Source organism: Podarcis melisellensis, assembly GCF_964234715.1.
Source record: "Podarcis melisellensis genome assembly, chromosome: 6".
NCBI classification, from domain to species: domain Eukaryota; kingdom Metazoa; phylum Chordata; class Lepidosauria; order Squamata; family Lacertidae; genus Podarcis; species Podarcis melisellensis.
In genome coordinates, this window is record NC_138538.1 from 22,778,311 (window position 1) to 22,791,178 (window position 12,868).

Here is a 12,868-nt window from a genome sequence, read left to right on the forward strand (position 1 = left end):
GGCTGCTATATGTAAGAAAAAGTATGTAGGCAGTATTGCTGCACATTGCCCTAGAGATCTGAAAACACAAGAAAAGGATTCTGATATAAGTTTATAATGTTTTGTATTACATAAGTGTGTTATTTTAAGAAGATCGTTGCACACCACCCCAATCTCCGAGTGGTGCGAAATTCCAGGCATTAACCCAGAGATCATGTTTCCCTTGGAATGAAGTACAGAAGAGACTGTGGTGTCTTTATGAGACATAGTTTATTTAGACATCTATTTATTTACCCGAGCCTACAATGAAGGGGTTTATGGCATTAACACCCCAAGACGGTCTTGCTTCTGCCATAGCCCTAGCCTTGGATTCAAGCAGAAATCAGGCATGGCTCTGTCTCCCAGTTGTCCAGCCTGCAGCCTTGCTTCTTTCTAGCTTCCAGCTCACCTAACTCAACTCTCCACCCTTGCCTTTGTCTTTCTAACTACCAGACAGTTGAGTGAAGCGGGGGGGGGGGGGTCCAACCATTTGTACTCTGGCACAGAGCCACTTCCTTTGTTACCTTAATGACCCGTACTTGGGCCATTACCTCACCAGGAAGCTAGGCTGGCTATTCCAGGAATCGAATCCTTGCTTAGATTTTAACACTTGCTGGATCCAGGAATTAGAAGTGTCTTGGCATACAGCCTACCACCTCCCCCAATTTTGCGTTATTTCACACATTAAAGCAGCCATTTTGTGTTACGCCACAAGCTCATGGCAGCCATTTTGTGACCTGTTGGCATCCATGCCACTTTCTAAATTTGCCCGCTGGCCTGTAAAGGCTTGCAACCCCTGATTATCGGTAGTGGCTATTGTTATAACCCACACCAACACCCAGTGCTGCTGGGAGAATGGCAGTGCCTGTCTTCATCTTACAGTTTCTGGAAAAACAAGAATGGAAAGAGGTTAACTTGACTGGGATCAGCTGGGAATGCGAAGCAACACGTCTCTGGGATGCAGGCATGGCTAGGATAGAGTGCACTTGCCTGAAAGTCCTGCACTGCCTGTCCAACAAAGCAGGAGCAAAACATAGTGGGAAGTGGATTCCTTACATCCAATTTTTTTAGATTTCCTTACAAATCTAAAAAAAATGTAGTTCAGTGGCGTAGCGTGGGTTGTCAGCACCCGGGGCAAGGCAAGTAATTTGTGCCCCCTAACTCGTGGATTTTAGTAGGGGCAGAGAGCTGCTAGTGCGAGCGAGCGCCCCCCTCCCCCCCGATGTTGCACCCGGTGCGGCTGGCCCCCCCTGCACCCCCCACGCTACGCCACTGATGTAGTTAGCCAGATTGGGGGGGGCACAGGTGAAGCCTCCAGAGGGGTGCCATTGAGGCTCCCAGTCTCTCTGTGTGCATACACAAATCCTCATGAGGGGAGTGCCAAATAGGGTCTTTGACCCAGGTGAAATAAAGCCTAGTTTTGCCCCTGTAAAGAAGGCAGAGGTTCCCCTACCTCCATATTAGGCTGCTGAAATGGATAAAGCTTAATAGAAAACCAGGAATGGATTTCAGTGTAAAAAGATTGTTCTGGTATTAAAACAGCCTGGGCGCTCTCTCTCTCTCTCTCTCTCTCTATATATATATGGGTGTGTGGGGGTGGGGTGTGTGTGTGTGCGCGCGCGCATACTCAGAGAAAACCTTAAATTTAACTGCATACTGCCCCCTGCCCCCCATTTTTAATTGAGGGGCCTTGCTTGTGGTCTATTGAAAAACACAATATCTAGGAAGCATGAATTGTGTCCACCCCTATACTATACCACGCTGGTTCTCCATGAATTTGAGGGGATGGAGTTCAGGATTGGACCCCAAGGCACAGATCCCAAACAGGGATAAGTACATAAGAAGAGCTCTGCCATGTCAACGGCCCACCAAGCCTAGAATCCTGTTTCCCTCAGTAGCCAATCAAATGCCTCTTAGTAGCCCACCAGTGGGTCACAGAGGCGGTAGCCCTCTCAGGCTGTTGTCCCCCCACTCCAGCGACTGGCATTCAGCGGCTTAATGCGCTGAAAAAAGGGAGCCCGTATAATAGTCATAATCACTAATACCAATTGAAAGGCTTACAGTCCATTAATGTGTCTGATCTGCTTTGGAAGTGATCAAAGCTGGGGGCCATAAGCACATATTGTGGCGCAGAATCCTGTAAATTAGGCGTGGTGGGAAGAACTTCTTCAAACCAGTCAATAATGCGACTGAGGTGGTTTGCAACAAATGTAGCTCAGGAATAGGATTTCTAGAGCAGGTAGGAAAGACGCAAAATAGGCGATTATGTAAAAATGGACTCCCAAAGCTATTAGCTGCTTAGAACCATCACATATCTATCATCACATGCCCCATGTGTTTTAAGAAGCACTAAGCATTCTTTACCGATATCATCCTCAGGCAAGCGGACAGACCTTGATTTTCCACTTACAATGTGGTGCCTGCCCTACATGCTCGAATTCCCTCTGCAATGGGGTGTGAAGGTAGAAAGTGAATACCTCCCCTCTCCCCCGCGGTCACCCAATAAATGTGAGACAGCCTAAATCATAACTCATGTGTGCTGCTAGGTCATTGAAAGACTGTGCAAATTTACATACTGTGCATATCCCAATTTATATGTACAGGTGCAAATTTAGGCTGACTTTCAGAGGGAAAGCTGTCCTGTTAAGCAAAAGGGGTGTGTGGGTGTGGGTGTCTTAAAATGTAATTTGAACAAGGGACATACCAAGGTATTGTGGCAGAGATGGGGAACATGTCGTTTTCTCAACAGCCCCAGCCAGTATGGCCAACTGTCAGGGATATTGGGAGTTGCAGACCAGCAAAATCTTGAGGGCCACAGGTTCCCTGTCCATAAACTGTGGTATACCTAGGAATAGTGTGAAACAATGCTATTCACTCATAGGCGCAGGGTGAAGGCTCACATTGGAAGCTGTATTGCACTGAGTCAGACTGCTGGGCCATCTAGCCTAGTAATGTCTACACTGGCTGGCAGCAGCTCTCCAGGATTCCAGTCGTGGATCTTTCTCAGTTCCTCCTTTAGATGCAGGAGATGGAACCTGAAGCCTTCTGCATGCAAAGCAAATACTCTACCCCTGAGCGACTTGCAAAGAGCATCATGCTGGCAGAACCACAACTACGGTTTGCCGGGGTGGGCATTGTCGTCAGGCACTGACAGTTAATAGACACCTCCACTAAGACCCCAATTCTCTAATGGCTGCTGCTTCTCCCCCATCGGCTCCTGCCGCCAGCTCGCCTCGTTTGCGTGAATCGTGGTTTCCCTTTCGCTGCTGCCTTTCTGCTGCCGCGGAGCCGAGCCTTTTCAAGTCGCAGGGAGTGGGTGCTCTGATGTTCTTAGGGGATTTCTGCGGCAGACTCAGCCGCCAGCAATGAAACCAAAACACCCACCTCCTTCTCCTGCCTGCCTCTTTCCCCTCGCTTCTGATCTTGCCAATGGTACAGGCAACGTAGGGAGGTGGGGGAAAGCCCCTTTGAGAGCTGCGCCTCCCCCCCCTCGCTGATAAACCACTTGGTACGCTCTGCCTGAAGTCCCAGCCAGCCCTTCCTTCCAAGCCAGAGCTGGAAGGGAGGCAGGCAGGCAGCCTGAGTTCCTCTGGCGGCCAGAGCAGCCCCTGAGCTGGACCACTCCTTGGGAAGATGAGAAGACTGCTGGGAGCTGCGGAAGGACCTCGCCTCTGACCTGCTGCGAGGGGCGGTTGAAGGGGATCCCCGGGACAGAGGCTGATTCACTGCTTGGGCTGTCATCCTCTCTGAAGGCGATGTCAGGACCTGAAGCTCACAGCCACGGCAGGAGGCTGCCCTGTAAGTCTGGGATTTGCTGAGGGAGGGGGGGCAGGAGCTGGTGGATGCATGGGACGGGGCGGGGGTGGGAGGGAAGGCGAAGCAGCGCCCCTCTTGCCTTCCCATCCCAAACTTTTATCAGGCGTTTCTGTGAAATGGGCTGAAGCTTTTCCGCGCTGCCGTTGTCTGAGCTGAGAGGCACAGGCGCTTGTCAGGCGCAGCGAGGGAGGCGTCGGGCATCATTCTATCCGGCTCTGCGAATTGTTCCAGGCTATAGACATGCAGGGTTGAACAGCGGCAGCCCATGGCTCAGTGGCCAGTTAGAAGCCCTTCTCTCCAGGTACACTGAAAGCAAAACAAGGGGATTTGAACCCCGAGAAGAGTAGCTCGCTGGACAACCCCCCACGGCTTTGCTTTTGGAAACGCCGGCTCATCAGCTTGGAGATAGATGTCAATTCTGTAGGGCTGCTCTGGGCACAGCTCAGAGGATTGACACCTCTTTGTAATGATCAACAGCTGGGAGGCATCCTAGCCATTGTCTTGTAATTGTAGTCACCCATTAGTATTGTATATCATGCAAACAGCAGCCCACGGCATTCCTTTCACAAGTTGAGCTGACAAGCCTGCCTGCGGTTGTTGTCTCTCTCGTTTCACACACATATACACAATCTTGTGGCTTCCACCTTATGAGCAGACCACTTGTCAACCTTGGCCTTCTGTCCCTTCCTCGTTAGCATTCTGAAAATACACCTTGGCAGAGCCTCCTCTGCAAGCCTTAAAGGAGCCTCGGTGTGTGCTTGAGCTGTATTTATGGATAAAATGGATGTGTTTGGTCATTTCTTGGCAATCATTCTCTCTCTCTATCTCTCTCCCTCATGTTTCCACTAGATGAACAGGTTTTGTTCCAGGAAGGGAGAAAATGTAGCTCTGATAGGCAGGGGGAGCATAGGTTTATATTTGGGTCTGCAAGCCACGAACTGTAGATCCCTCTCACCACTAGGGCTTACTGTTACCACCGTGGGGAACGGGACATGGAACTAGATGGGTTCTTGATCTGATCCAGCAGGGTCTTCTTATTTGTCCACTTCATTTGGTTTTGTTTTAAATATTCTTACTCATCCTTGGGGGGGGGGGGGGCGGTGCGGTTAGGAAGCCAAAACTGTATGCTCCTAAGCATGCTGATTTGCAAGGTTCCTGTGGTGGTGGGGGGGGGGCTTGCTTCCAAGTGAATGCTTGCATTATAACCAAATCACACACCCCCAATAGCCCTCTCAAAAACAGCACCTAAGGAGGCCAAAGGTAAGGGCTTAGGGCATGCACCCTGCTGTAATATGACTGAGCATTCCTCTAGAGGTCATAATCCCTCTGGGCCCCACATGCCCATCAGCATTTTTCTTTAGTGAACACGAGAGCTCCGCTGGATCTGAGCAGGGGCATACCTAGTCCAATTTCTGCCGCCCACAGCGGGATTTTCCAATGGGAAATCCACAGGCAGGCCGTGAGCGCAACAGTGGCATTGCACTGTTGTTTGTCAGCACTGGCATTCTGTATTCATGTTCCCTCTGATTTCCAGCCTGTATCCATCATGACACAATGACTGTTATCCTCCATGTGTGTTAAGCTGTAAAGGACGTGCCACAGCCACCTCCAACATGGTGCTTTATGTGTCTCGGACTAGAGCTCCCATCAGCCGGCCCAGGCTGGAGGTGATGGGACATGCTATCCAAAGCATCCAGAGGGCACCACATTGGGGAAAGCTGCTCCAGCAGCTGTTGCCAGCAGTGCCGTAGTGTGGGGGGTGCAGGGGGGCCGGCCGCACTGGGCGCAACATCTGGAGGGGGGCGCGCTCGCACTCGCAGCTCTCTGCCCCTACTAAAATCCACGGGTTAGGGGGGCGCAAATTACTTGCCTTGCCCCAGGTGCTGACAACCCACGCTACGCCACTGGTTGCCAGGGTACCGATTCCATTGCTTATTACAATAACAAGATGTTTGCCACCCCCGTGAAAAGATGCCAGGTGGGCTGCATCCTTCCTCATTTGCCCCGCTTGACACTTTCCCTTGTGAACTACGTCACCCGCCATCCCCGCAGCCCACTCGCTAGTTCTGACACAGTCGCATGACTCCCCCACACACCCCGCGTTGCGCGCTGCCAGCTTCCTTTGCCACGCAGTGCCCACCTTCACGTCATTTCATGCACAGGCAAGCTCAGCACTCTGCCGCCTCCCCGTGTATCCCTGCACATAGAGTACATTCTGCTGCTCCATCAGATTTTTTTAAAAAATAGGAGAAGAGACTGCAGATTAAATGCAATGACGTATTTAACAGCGCACTGAGTGACGGTGCTGCTGGAATTATTTTTTGGTGTGCGCTTGTGTATATGCACAGCCATCGTTTGTCAGCAGGGCTGATGTTTTTCTGAGATGGGTTATCGGGCATCTCTTCCGGTCCAGGCTGAAGGCCTATTCCTTGAAGGATAGGCTACAAAGAGCCATAACATTGATGCTGAGGGATCTACTGCTTATGTCGTTCCTGGAAAACCGTAGCTGAGCAAGAGAGGTTGCGGACTTTCTAAACAGTCTTCTGCTTGATGGGGATGAGGAGAAGGGGAACTTGGGAACAGCATACAGATAAGAGTATTTGAAGACGAGTTGGCCTGAAACCAGAGGCCCAGCCAGAATCCATCAAAGGCTCTTGTACAAACGCTCCACCCAGCCTTCCTCTAGGATATGATACTGCAGCAAAAGCATAAAATAATCCAAACCACTGTGGGAAGAATTGTAGGAAGGAGGAGGGAGGGAAGGCAATTGAGGCAGCGGCTTTTGGCACAGATAGACAGAGGGCTGAGAGGAAGAGAATGGGGGCGAGGAGGTGGCAACCCATGACTTTTCTCTCTGTCACAAATTCATAATAAAAAGCCAGACCAACCAATCCCCAAATCCCTCGAGTCTCAAAGCTAAAAATATCCCCACAGATCCCTCTCCAGCAGAGAATACATCATAAGACCCTGCTATTTACAGGGCCAGGAGTTGCTTTATATAGAACGACGAGTAGGATAAAACCATGAGAGCATTAGAGGGGATGACGGGAGGACAAGAGGCTCTCCAAGCACCAAGGACAACAAACTGTGACAGCTTCTCCATAATTCCTTATCCAGACTGAATGAAGTCATCACCACCACCATCATTTCCACCTAAGTTCAACCTAATTGCTGTTTACCTTCCCTGAACAGTTTGTAAAGGATACTTTGGGGCTTGGCTACTGAGCAAAAGAAGGTTTCAAATGAGTTCCCCTGTGGGAGAGATTTCCTGAATCTTGCGGTTCTCTTGAAAGGTCTCACACAGGCCATAGGAACAGCCTTAATGCGGATTAAACTACTAGCCCAAATACAGTCTATAGGGAAAGAATGGTGTCTGAACTTAAACTTGGATGGAAGCCACACCCTTTGGTGAGAAAAACCTTCATGTTAAACCCAAGCACAAGTGGTTATGTGCAACGAGGGCAAGGCATTCTGCATATGCTCAGAGGAACTGCCCTCTCCAGCTGCTCTACAAATGCAGAACCAAACAGACCCCAGTGATGCATAAACTCATGAACCGTTGGTGAAAATAACTACTGCAGTTGAGCAGGTTGAATAAACCTGGCTGGAGCAATATAGGATGCTCACACTTGATACATAGTTTATGGAATATATTGTAGTATATTTTTGTGGAATATTCATGGCTGTGTGTGTTCTGTAATCATAATTTATGAGTGTCAAATCTGGTATGGAATGCAGAATTTACCAAATTCAAAGCAGCCCAGTTTCCTTTTTATTTTTAAAACAAGCTTCTAGCTCCTTAGGTTTCAAATATAAACTTGAAAGTGCTTGTGCAATGCCTTGGGGGGATCTCAGAAGCCTGAAGTGGATGTGAGCAAGATGCTGGTACAGCTCTTTGCAATTGTCTTTTGACCAGCAAAAGAAGAATAAATCATGCAAAATAAATGTGCACAATTTATATTTTACATGCGCTTCTTGGTCCAGCTGCTGATGAAACCAGTTGTTTGGCAGAACTACACAGAATATCCCTTTCATGTTCCTGGAAGACAGAGATTTATTTATTTTTAAAGACATCTTTATTGAAAGTTAGAAAACATGGTACCATGCACTAAACATGGTAAGTAAAAGAGAGTAAAAGATGAAGAGAAACAGCAAAACAAGTGGGGGTGGGGAAAGAAAACCAAAACTGTATACTTTACAAAGTTTTTATTGTCATTCACCAGATCTTAACCTTCTACAGTATTTGTAAGAATGGATTCCAAATATCATTGAATTTGTCCATGGCAAGTCTGTGATAATATGCAAGTTGTTAATATGTTGTGAGTTTGTTTAAGTCTTCAATACAAACGTAGAAGTGAGCTGCATTTTTATTTTTCCAGTTCATCAATATGAGTCTTTTTGCTGTGGTGAGAGTCCACTCATATTGTCCTTTTGTAAGGTTCCACGTGCTGGATATATAATTCAAAAGAATATTTTACACTGTAAATGTAAGATTATTCCGTACAGTTCTGTTGATAGTTTCAGTTACCTTCTGCCAAAAATATTTCAATATAGGACAATGAAAAAAAATGTTTTAGAGAAGACAGAGATCTTAAACTCTGAGCATTAGTGTAGTGGAAGCGCTAAGCATGTAAGCTGAAAAACCCAGATTTCACTTCAGCCATGAACTCAAAAGGTGGGTTCTTTAAGCAAGTCACCGCTGCTGATCTTCACTTTCCACCTGCAATATGAGAATAACAGTGCTAATCTATTTGCATAGTTGTTGTAAAGATTAATTTATGCAAGGTCCTTTAAATACCTGAAATGCAACAAAGCACGGTTACGAGATCCACTATTGCAGTTTCATGAGGTGCAACCTGGCCAGGATATTTCTGATGCTGTTAATTTACATCGGTGCCAGTGGCTTCCTCCCTGCAAAGAAAATCTCAGCTGCAGATGATAATTTCTTATCAGAACTGCAGCAGCAAGGGATAGAAGGGTTACATTTCTACCATGCCTTCTGCCACCCCCATAATTACCAGCTCTCGCCTGATGCTATTTGCATTTTTAAAATCCTGCTTGCTAAATTGACATCTTTGGAATGCATGTCCGCTGCCAGGAGGAGAGAATATTTTTCAAAGGTGTGTTGTAAATGTGTTAAAACCAGATCATATGTGAGCATACAGCTCTCCGGGAGCCAGGAGGAAGAAGGAAGTAGGAAGAAAAGTTGTTCAGGTAGTCCTTATTTGCAAAATGAGACGCGTAGGGCTCAAACATAATTTAGAAGCTGTTGCCTTTAATCTGCAAATATTTACCTTTCTCAATCCTAGATATGCAAAGGTTGGCTGGTAGGCATTTTGTACATGCTCAGACACTGTGGGCAGGTGCTGTATAGAAAACATTCCGGCCAATTGTATGGCAGCTGTGAATGCTGTTTTTGAACCAGAGTCCGGGGTTTGAACCCTGGTTCAGATTTAACCCTGCATGAAGGGAAATGTCCCCTATACTAGTTCCTTTTGGTTTTTGAACCTTCCTACCTGAACATTTTCCATTTGTCTTCCATGCTTGAACCATGAGATCTAGAAACTTGACGAGAGCCTGAGGAAGCAAAATTTTGCACCATGTGCGTTGACTGTGAACTTTTATGAGCATCATAAAAAAGAAGAAGAGCAAAGGGTTGCGATGGCAACCGTAATGGAGTCTGGGAAAACAGTCTCTTTCTCACACATGCAAGCATTTTGTTTTACATTGCGGTCGGGTGGGCAGCCCATGAACCTTGGGTTAGAAATCCAAATGTGGTTTGCATTTCCCATCCCAACTCCAGAATCTGTGGCCTTTGTTGGACCCAAAGAATTACACCGCTGTTCTTCCAATCTTGCAAATGTGGTTGTGGCTGTTCCTCAGGCCCCAGCTCTATTCCGAGTTATTTGCCCTTTTAAGCAGTTGGGAGCTTTTTGTGGACATTAAAGAGCCTGGAAATGAAGAAAAGCCTCCCCCCCAAGATCTTCTGCTGGATTTATGCCTACATTAACAATCCTCCCCCTCCATCCCATTCTTTCATTTGCATTGCCTGATGCATAGAGGGCGTTTTGTATTCAGGATCCAGCAGGACAAGGGATAATGACAAATGCCACCACTCCCAGCAGAAATGCAACCAGACAATCCTGCCAACTCTTTTGGCCAGAATAGGGCATTGCCTGCATTCTCCACGACTCTTGGGTCCACCCCATCCTCTGTTCCTAATACTTCAATGTAGATTCTATCCACTGTCTGGCAGCATCTCCTACAGCCATTGCTTTCTGAGATGAGATAGAGAAAGTTTTGCGGTAAGTTCTGTGCTTTTCATTATTTAGCCACAATAACCATCTAATGGGACGCGGGTGGCGCTGTGGGTGAAACCACAGAGCCTAGGACTTGCCGATCAGAAGGTCGGCAGTTCGAATCCCCACGACAGGGCGAGCTCCCGTTGCTTGGTCCCTGCTCCTGCCAACCTAGCAGTTCAAAAGCATCTTAAAGTGCAAGTAGATAAATAGGTACCACTCTGGCGGGAAGCTAAATGGCGTTTCCGTGTGTTGCTCTGGTTCGCCAGAACTGGCCACATCACCTGGAAGCTGTATGCCTGCTCCCTTGGCCAATAAAGCGAGATTTTTCCGTTTTTGTTTAGTTTAGTTTTGTTTCCTTTGTTTTTTTTCCCCTTTCCATTTTCTGTTTTTTTTCTATATGTTCCGGGGATTTTTGTCTGTATAGTATTATTTTGGATTCAATGTTTGTAATTTTTGTTATGATTCTGCATTGAAAATAAAAAAATTCAAAAAAAAAAGTGAGATGAGCGCCGCAACCCCAGAGTTGGCCACGACTGGACCTAATGGTCAGGGGTCCCTTTACCGTTAACCATCTAGTGCCTCCTTCTTCAGAAGGAGTTGGCCACTAAATACCAGGTATCGGGGGAAACAGCATGGGAGGGCTGTTGATTTCATATCTGCTGCCTGTAGGCTTTCAGTTGACGTCTGGTTGGCCTTTATAGGAAACAGGATTCTGGACTAGATCTGAACGTTTTATCTGATCCAGCAGGGGACTTAGAACCACAGAGTTGGAAGGTACCTCAAGGCTCACCTAGTCCGACCCCCAGCAATGCAGGAATCTCAGCTAAATCATCCAAGACAAATGACCATCCAACCTTTGCTTAAAAATCTCCAATGAAGGAGAGCCCACAGCCTACCAAGGGAGACTGTTCCACAGTCAAATAGCTCTTACTGTCAGAAAGTTCTTCCTGAGGTTTAGTCGGAATCTCTTTTTTTGTAACTTGAAGCCATTAGTTTGAGTCCTATCCTCCAGAGCAGGAGAAAAGAAGCTTGCTCCATCTTCCATGTGACAGCCCTTTAGATATTGCAAGATGGCTATGATATCTCCTCTCAGTCTCCTTTTTCCAGGCTAACCATACCCATAAGGCTTGATTTCCAGACCCTTGATCATCTTGGTCACCCTCCTCTGCACACGTTCCAGATTGTCTATATCCTTCTTAAATTGTGGTGCTCAGAACTGGGCTTGCAGTACTCTTATCTGCACGTAGCACTTTTAAAAGCGCAGAGCACTTTCTCAGACCAAGTAGAATTGCTGTGTCTCTTTTCAGGTATTTAAAGTGCCTTATATTATCTGGGTTATTCTGACAGCCTGTAGCAGCTCATGGCTTGACTGAGATTTGAACCAGAGTGACTCCTAATTCATGTTCTTAACCCCCTGTGGTACGCCAGCTTCCTTTGCAATCTCTTATCTTGCACATCCTCATGTCATTCCTGGTAGGTCACTCTTATTTCCACTTTACAGGTGGGAAGCCAGGAGATAAGCAACTTGCACAACATGCCCAAGCAAATCCATGTCTAAAACAGGACTTGAGTCCTCAAGTTCAGCTCCAGCTCTCCTTCCAGTGGAGTTCCCAGGCTGAAATGCCGTCTGCGGGCCACAGTTATTAACTCAAAATAGCCAGGGATTCCATATGCCAGGGTATTTCAAAATGGGAAGCACACCATGTAGGGGAAAGAGGAAACCATTTCGGACATCTCAGTAGTAATTGTCAGGCAAACATTCAGGGCATCGGCAGGAGTTGACTTTGGTAATCTTTTGTAATATGATGCTCAATGCCAGGCCAAAATTTGGCGCCCCAAAATAGATCTTGTCAATTTTTCACCCCCTCGGCTTGGTGCCCTGTGCTGGGAAACCACCCTAAATTCGGTGCTGACTTGGGAGGTGGGCAAGAATGTGGGTCAGCGCCCCATTAGGGTTACTGCAATGGATATTTGTGGTCATAAGCCCCATAACTGCCGTAGAGGTCAGTTCCCAAACACTGGAGTTGGGAGGGGGCACAGAAGGGAGACCAGTGCAGTGCAGTGAATTGTAAGAGTTAGAAGCAACCTCGGATACAATATTATTTCAACCACCTGCTGATGCAGGAAATCCACTAACTTCATCCTTTATTGTGGGACCGGCCCTACCATTAGGCAGAGCGAGGAGGCTGCCTCTGGTAGTGTATGCTGTATGTGTGTGGATATGTGGCGAGATTTCATTGCCTGCCTTGGGCCTTCCAAGCTAATTCACTGCCCAAGATACTATGGACAGCACTGTCCTGTTACCAGTTTTGAAGTAAATTCTGTCTGCCAATCCACTCAGCTTCTCTCTACGGAATGGGAGGGGACACCAACTTGCCCTTTGCCTTGGGGAGCAAACTGTCTTGGGCTGGTCCAACCCAATAGAAGGCCTTCCAGCCTCTTCTTAAGTGGTTCCTGTGTTGAATTAGGATCAGGAAGAACTGGACCATTAACTCCCCAACATCCATGCAGCTCACAGGGTGACCCTGGGCTAGGCACCATCCCCACAAAGCTGCTGTGAAGATGAAAACACAGTGAATACCACGTACACCACCCCGAGATCCCAAGATCAGGAGTGAGGAAGCTCCAGTCCAGGGCCGAAATGCAGCCTTCTAGACCTCTTTGTGGCTCTTTGGAACTCTCCTCAGGCCACACCCTTGACTGGCGCTGCTTTGTACCCCAAGCATTTTTGC

The 12,868-nt window shown here is 47.5% G+C and overlaps 1 protein-coding gene across 1 annotated transcript in view; it reads left to right on the forward strand.

Annotated features, from left to right (window-relative positions):
- Positions 1-3,545: 3,545 nt before the first annotated feature.
- Positions 3,546-12,868, forward strand: part of DBNDD2 (dysbindin domain containing 2) — a 30,668-nt gene continuing 21,345 nt past the window's right edge. The window contains exon 1 of the mRNA XM_081917371.1: positions 3,546-3,816. Coding sequence (XP_081773497.1) covers positions 3,774-3,816 — 43 coding nt within the window. The 5' untranslated portion in view covers positions 3,546-3,773. The remainder of the gene's footprint in view (positions 3,817-12,868) is intronic.